We start from the raw sequence: 7,718 nt of genomic DNA on the forward strand, positions 1-7,718 counted from the left end.
CCTTCCTTCCCACAATGGTTAAAATGCAGTATTGCAGGCTAATTCTGCTCACCACCTACAGTTTGATGCTGAGTGGCACAAGGGTGACTCAGCCTTCCATCCTCCCAAGGTGGGTAAAATGAGGAGGCCCAGATTGTTGGGGGCAAGAGGCTGACTCTGTAAACAGCTTAGAGAGGGCTGGGAAGCACTGTGAAGTGGCATATAAGTCTAAGTACTATTGCTATATAATAAACAGAGCATGCTTTGGCTCCCAAAATCAGACAAGAAAACCATCTCTGAGTCTTGCTTTCATATTCCTTGAATGTCAGGTATAATTGGCTGGGCCATGTGCGAAACAATAGCTTGCCAACCCCAATATCTGGCTTGGCCCAATCTGCTGTGATAAACCTAGGTTACCAAGTCCAGCTTCCAGATAGCCAGGCTAACCATCCTCGGTTTAAATGGATCTGTAAATTGCAACCCTTGCAAAGAGATGTATGCACAACGGGGATTTTTTTAAAAACATAAAAAGCCTGACGTGTCTGTCCATTAACCAAGATTTATTGTTCATATGCTTTTGCAAACGCAGCCCCGTTCTTACATCCAACCGGCGAACCAATATCCATTCGGCTTGCGAGTTATTTTGAATTTTAACAAAGAAGTCGCCCCTCTAATCCCCTTTTAAGCTCAGCGCGCCTTATTAGAAAACAGATCTCTGATAGCTCCCCGTCAGATTCTCATCTGTAAAATTGCCTATTCTCTCTTGCTCTGCCCCCTAAATGGTCTCTAGGAACAAAAGGTTTCCATTCTGCCATCACAGCAAGCTTTTATGTACTTTAAGTTGCTGGGCAACAGTCCGTTTTGCCACCCACAGGTATTTGCCTTCCGATGGGCTGAGAAGCAAAACAGAGACAAAGGAAAGGAATAATAAAGCAATTTGCAATGCTTCCTTAAGGGGCTATTAACATTCACAGCCCCCCCCCCCTCTCGTCTTTACAGATTCCAAGCTGTTTCAAAGCCCACTTGACTCTTATCCAGAGCCACCATTACTTCAGGCTCAATCAATCAGAATAGAGCTGGAGGGGGCCTTAGAGGTCCTCTAGTCCAGCCCCCCTGCTCAAGCAGGAGGTCCTGTATCATTTCAGACAAGTTACAGTGGGATGGGAAATGAATATCACAGGCTTGGGGAATAGAATAGAAACAGGGATAGGGATTGGGATAGGGATGGGGATAGGGATAGGGATGGGATAGGGATGGGATAGGGATGGGATAAGGATAGGGATAGGGATGGGATAGGGATAGGATAGGGATAGGGATGGGATAGGGATGGGGATGGGATAGGGATAGGGATGGGATAGGGATGGGATAGGGATAGGGATAGGGATAGGGATGGGATAGGAATGGGATGGGATGGGATGGGGATGGGGATGGGGATGGGGATGGGGATGGGGATGGGGATGGGGATGGGGATGGGGATAGGGATAGGGATAGGGATAGGGATAGGGATGGAATTCTTTATTGGCCAAGTGTGGACACACAAAGAATTTGTCTCAATGTCCAAAGATTATTAAATCACAACATCTGTGATATACATTGTGTTACTCTGGACATTTTGTTCAGGGAAAGGCTGTTGGAAGAAGAGAGGTTATGGGGGGTTAAATTTACAGCAAGCTAAGGAGAGCTCTGAAATGAAGGCAGATCAAACATAAATATTTATTCTACAAGCAATAATATTTGCTATTGTGGAACAGATCTTCCAGTATGTTTTTTTATTTACATTGTTAATCAATCCAAAAACAATTAAACTAACCTCATAATGGAAAAGGGTCAGGGTGTTAATTAACTCAAAATTCATTTCAGGTAGCTTGAAACAAGGCAGAAATTGCTGCTTCTAATGTCAAAGTTACTGTGACAATCAGGCTTTTCACGGATTAGCAACATTTCTTGCATTCTCACCGTTTATGACTACCTTAAATTTTGCAATGCACTTTGATTCAACCTTTTTCCGTCCCCTTTTCATTGCCAGATAAAAATTACATTTCAGCGCTGCTTTAAACCCAGGATTTTTTTTAAATTAAATTTTTTTTTATAATGCAGGTCTAAACAAAATGTAAGTTGCATAAACAGACTCTCTCTGAGCCTGACAGTATACTGCATCTATATTTAAATTCTCATCATCATGGATCGTAAATTTGCCTTTGAACCAGAAAGTAATAGGATTCATTGGCCAGCATAAAATACTATCTATTCTTTTGACCCAAAGAAAGCTATTTCTTTAGGGTAGAGAAAACTTATGCAAACTTCTTCCCCAAACCCCAAAAACTTTAACCGTAGACTGCCCACTGTTGACCTTACCCCATTAAGCACACCATTGTGCCTACCATCCCTGCCCTACTGTCCTATTGACCTAATTTACCTGTACCTACTTTGCTGGTATTTATGCTTATACCAATACTTACTATCTTGTATATGTTTGACTAACTAAATAAATAAAATAAAATAAACTCTAAAATAAACTCTATCGAACATTCACATTATGGCTGTGAAAGTTGGACCATAAAAAAGGCTGAGCACCAAAGAATTCAGGCCTTTGAACTCTGGTGCTGGAGAGGACTCCTGCGAGTCCCTTGGACTGCAAGGCGGTTCAACTGGTCAGTCCTAGAGGAGATCAACCCTGGCTGCTCTTTAGAAGGCCATGTCTTGGAGATGAAACTCAAATACTTTGGCGGCCTAGTGAGAAGGAAGGACTCACTTCTGCAGTGAGTCCTTCCTTCTCATTAGGCCACCAAAATATTTGAGCCCAATGCTGAGAACGATTGAGGGCAAAAGAAGAAAGGGATGACAGAAGGAGGTAGCTGGATGGACTCACTGAAACAGCTTCAATGGACTTGTCCTAGAAGATGATTTAGCTGCTCCACAACTAACATTAGAGCACCATCTTTCAGCTGTGGCAAGGAGGGTGTTTGTCCAGGTCCACCTGGTGCACCAGTTGCGGCCCTATTTGGACCGGGAGTCACTGCTCACAGTCGCTCATACCCTCATCACCTCGAGATTCAACTACTGCAACACTTTCTGCATGGGGCTACCTTTGAAGAGTGTTCGGAAACTTCAGATCGTGCAGAATGTGGCTGCTAGAGCTATCGTGGGGCTTCTAGATCTGCCCACATTTCGCCAACACTCTGCGGCCTGCACTGGTTTCCGATCAGTTTCCAGGCACAATTCAAAGTGCTGGTAATGACATATAAAGCCCTACATGGCATCGGACCAGAATACCTGCAGGACCACCTTCTGCTGCACGAATCCCAGCGACCAATCAGGTCTCACAGAGTTTGCCTTCTCCAGGTCCTGTCGACTAAACAATGCCGTTTGGCGGGACCCAGGGGAAGAGCCTTCTCTGTGGCGGCCCTAGCCCTCTGGAATCAACTCCCCCCAGAGATTTGAATTGCCCCTAGTCTTCCCACCTTCCGCAAGATGTTGAAGACCTATCTATGTCACCAGACATGGGGGGAATAACTATCTCTTTCCCCACCACCACCTTTTTTCCTGACTGTAATACATGAGAATGGTATGATTGTGCAGTAACGATAGTTTTTAATATTTATGGGTTTTAAATTTCATTTTTTATCTAATAATGGATTTGTACTCTGTGTATTGTACTGTTTTTGTTGTGAGCCACCCCGAGTCTTCGGAGAGGGGCGGTATACAAATCTAATAAATCTTTATCTTTATCTACCATTGAGATGTACAACCCTCTTCAACCTTCAAAACTATTGACCATCTTTTCCTGTAACCCTGGAAAGGGGCCCTTACTAGGTGCTATCAGTTGTGCCAGCACCTGGCCAGCAACCTCCAACAAAAATCTGAGATTCCAGTACAAGAATTTCACATTTCTCCAAACTGGCCATCTGAATACACCTGTCAACACCATCCACCATGACAAAAGTACAGTCACGTCACAGGGTCTCGATGAACTGATGCTCAAGGCCAACTTCAAAGTAAACAGCGCTCACCAGGGATGCTCTGGGCATGCCTGATTTAAGTCTTACACAAGAGATCTTTTCAAAGGTGAGACATGGAGGCCATTGTTACAAGGCACAAAAGGAAAGCCATGTTGGAGATGTCAGCTCAAAAGGAAAGCAGACCAACACATCAATAACGGTTGCTGTTCTCCCCAACTCAGACATGCCCGTGCACACACACACACCACTCGTGTGCACACGCACACCAAGCCTTAATGAGAAAAGACACCTGTGGATGCACACCAGCATACCCACCGCCCGGCTTTCTTACCAGTTCTCGGCATGGGGATCAATGCGCTCGCACACAATGGTAGCTGTCGTCTGTGTCCGTCCATTGTCAACATCTTGTTGAACTTGCCACCGGTGTGGATCAATGACTCGTAGGTCGATGATCTTCACACCTGGGGCAGCCTTAACTCTGCCAGGAAAACAATAGAGATGGGTTTAGACCTGAACAATTAAGGCAAAGAACAGAGAAACATTTCTGAGAGTTAACAGATCTTTTGCGTACTGCAGGTCCCAGAGCAGTGATGGCAACCCTTTTTGGCACCGAGTGCCCATACCGGAACATGCATGCACATGAGTGTACTGGAGTGCCAGAAGCCCAAAGACCAGCTGGCCAGAGTGCATGCGGGTGCCAGCCAGCTAGTTTGTAGGTTTCCGGCACATGCATGGCCCTTTCCAGCTGGTGCTCAGGTTTCTGGCACACGCATCCATGCCGGCCAGCTGGTCTTCGTGCACCCCTAAGTACCAGAAACCCAAAGACACATTCATGACTGCTTTTGGGCTTTTGGGGAGTTATATTCAGGCCATTTGGGGTCATTTTTCAGGCTGTTTTAACCCAGAAAACAGCCAAAGGACATCCTGAGAACGGCCCTAACAAGGTTCTAAAAAGAGCCCCAAAATGGCCTGGGTTTTTTAAACATTTTGGGGGCTGTTTTTAGGCCATTTTCCCATGCTCCAGCATCCGCAAAGACCACATGCGCACTGGAAACCAGAAGAGCAGGTCATTCTCATAGGGGGCTGGCCTGTGTCCCCATCAGTTTTTAGCAGTATGGATGTTATAGTTTTTTGCTTAAATTCTAATGGATCATTTGTGCAACAGAGTTTTGCTGTAATTTGTAATCGGTCTGTGCAATTTTCTTACAGCAGCTGAGCATATGACTTACAACAGTGATGGCGAACCTTTTTTCCCATGGGTGCCGAAAGTGCATGCACACGGTCTATTGTGCATGCGCAAGTGTCCACACCCATAATACAATGCCTGGGGTGGGTGAAAGTGGCCTCCCCCTCCCCCTGGAGGCCCTCTGGAGGCCAGAAATGCCCTGTTTCCTAACTTCTGATGGGCCTGGTAGGTCCATTTTTTTTACCCTCTCCAAGCTCTGGAGGCTTCCCTGGAGCCTGGAAAGGGCAAAAATGCCTCCCCCCATTCTCCTGGGCCCTCTGGAAGCCGAAAACACCCTCCCATAGTCTCTGTATGAGCCAAAAATCATCTGGCCGGCATGCAGATGCATGCTGGAGCTGAGCTAGGGCAATGGCTTGTGTGCCAGCAGATATGGCTCCGTGTGCCACCTGTGGCACCTGTGTCATAGGTTCGCCATCATTAGTCTACAATCTACATTGTTGTGTTGTTATTGTTTTCCTCCTGCTATTCATGTTGACATGGCAAAGATGTAATAGTTTATCAAAGTTCCCCGTTCTAGGCAAACCAGCACAAACCTGGGACCAGGAGAGCAACAAACAATCAGACAACATTTTTCGGAAAGCAGTACAAACAGAAACACTGTTAACAAGTGTCATGCTTCACTTATCAACCTCACTGGAGCTCCAGGTAGGAAATTCAATTCTAAAAAAACATCTGCTCAGGCCGGGCAGGTAAAGGGCACGTACCTGAAGGAGCCAAACTAAGAGATCAAGAAAATCCTACTGTTGTTCTTTGCATTCTGCAAACTGAACAAACCCACACAAATCTACGAATCAGGGAACCTTTCAACCTGAGGCAGGAGAGAAGCTGGACCTTAGAGGAGCTAGTTAATCCTTCTGGTCCTCCAGCAATTTTTAATGAATTCCTTGTTATGAGAATGAAAGGAAAAAGAAAACCCAAGGCTTAACAGGTTTGCTTTCCCGACCAGAGTTTATAGTGAGGAGGGGAGTTAGAAAAATAGGAAGATCTATTTTTGAAGACCTCCAAAGAGATCCCTGAACAGCAGCTGTGGTTGATGTGGTCACTGGGAGAGCCGCCTAAAGAGGAATTTTGACATGAAAGTAAGTGGCTGGAAACAGACTGTTTAAATTTTTATGAACCATCGGCTTTACATTTGTGCGCCGAGGTTTCAGCTTGTACAAGCTTGTTTCTACATTGGATTTGAGAGGATGGTGTGTTTCTTTTGAGCTGGATTCTTTTTTTTTTATCTGCATGGCTCAGGGCCAAAACAAAACAATTGAACTGAAGCAGGAATTGGGAAATCAATCAGCCAGTTGACAATGCTAACAGGATTAGGCTGCAATCTGGTGTCCGTTTACTCTTTAACAAGGGGGCCCCACCGGGTTGGAAGCTCACTTACTCCCAGGTAAGGGAGTTGGTTGCAGCCATTTATCTATTAATAAAGCAGTTATTTTAAAGGCAGAAGCCACTGTGGGAAAAACTACTCTTTCTCAACCGTGAAAAGCAAATGGATTTTTAGGGAGGAGGGGTTTTTTTCCTGCTAGTTTTAACTTCACCTTATAGTTACAGTGGGACAGTAAATGAATATGTCAGCTTTGAGAATGGAATGGAATGGAGGGGAGAGGAGAGGAGAGGAGGAAGAGGAAGAGAAGGGAGGGGAGGAGAGGAGAGGAGATTTTTTGATTTTGAAACTGACTCAATCATACAGAGAACAAGGGGGAATTAACCTTGGCCTAAGTAAGAGCTTACTTAGAACCCATTCAGAACAATCAGGTGAAGCCCTCAGGCCTGGCACAACACAACTACAGTAATACATCCAAAAACTGAGGCTGTCTTTCTGCCCATTAAGTGCATGAGTAATGTCCAGACCAATTAGTATAAAATGGCATAACAAAACTACCAATGTTAGATGTGATGTTCTCTCTCCCTCTCTCTCCCTCCCTTCCCCCCTCTCTCCCCCTCCCGCCTATAGAGATAGAAGTAGAGAGAGAGAGATTGAAAGAGAGTGAGAGAGGGGGGAGATAAAAGAGAGAGAGGAGATAGAAGAGAGAGAGAGAAAGAAAGAGAGAGGGAGGGAGATAGAAGAGAAAGAGAGAGAAATATAGAGATAGAGACAGAGAGGTATAGGTATAGATGTATAGATATATGTGGATAACTTCATCTCAGATTTATTACACTTTTAACATCTAAATCATGAAGATTCTGTCCTATAAATTGAGACTCTTCTAAGGTAACGTAATATGAAGTTGGTTTTCAAATGTATAATCACATTTTTAGAACAATGTAATTACACTGAGTGTAATGTAATTTCTTACCAGTGGGTTTTAAAAGTGCAACATTCACCAATCTTGGGGTCTTGCATCAAACATGACAACCACAGCAAAATTAGCTTTAGGAAGGATGATAGAGCATTCAATTATTATTTTTTTAAAAAAAAGGACATTTGAGGGGTTGGGGGAAAACAGCAGGACACAGCAGAAAATGCAATGACTGCATGCTGACAATGAATGGGCGTCAGTAAGAAAACCTTGCCAAGCAAATTGGGATATTTTGTG

General features: G+C 44.5%; 1 protein-coding gene across 1 annotated transcript in view; it reads right to left on the reverse strand.

Moving 5' to 3' along the window:
• Positions 1–653: 653 nt before the first annotated feature.
• The window catches only part of LOC139172863 (transmembrane protein 132B-like), a 103,812-nt gene continuing 96,747 nt past the window's right edge, over positions 654–7,718 (reverse strand). The window contains exons 3-4 of the mRNA XM_070762112.1: positions 4,270–4,416; positions 654–872 (exon numbers count right to left, since the gene is read on the reverse strand). Coding sequence (XP_070618213.1) covers positions 794–872; positions 4,270–4,416 — 226 coding nt within the window. The 3' untranslated portion in view covers positions 654–793. The remainder of the gene's footprint in view (positions 873–4,269; positions 4,417–7,718) is intronic.

Source organism: Erythrolamprus reginae, chromosome 10 (assembly GCF_031021105.1).
Source record: "Erythrolamprus reginae isolate rEryReg1 chromosome 10, rEryReg1.hap1, whole genome shotgun sequence".
In the NCBI taxonomy this organism is placed as follows: domain Eukaryota; kingdom Metazoa; phylum Chordata; class Lepidosauria; order Squamata; family Dipsadidae; genus Erythrolamprus; species Erythrolamprus reginae.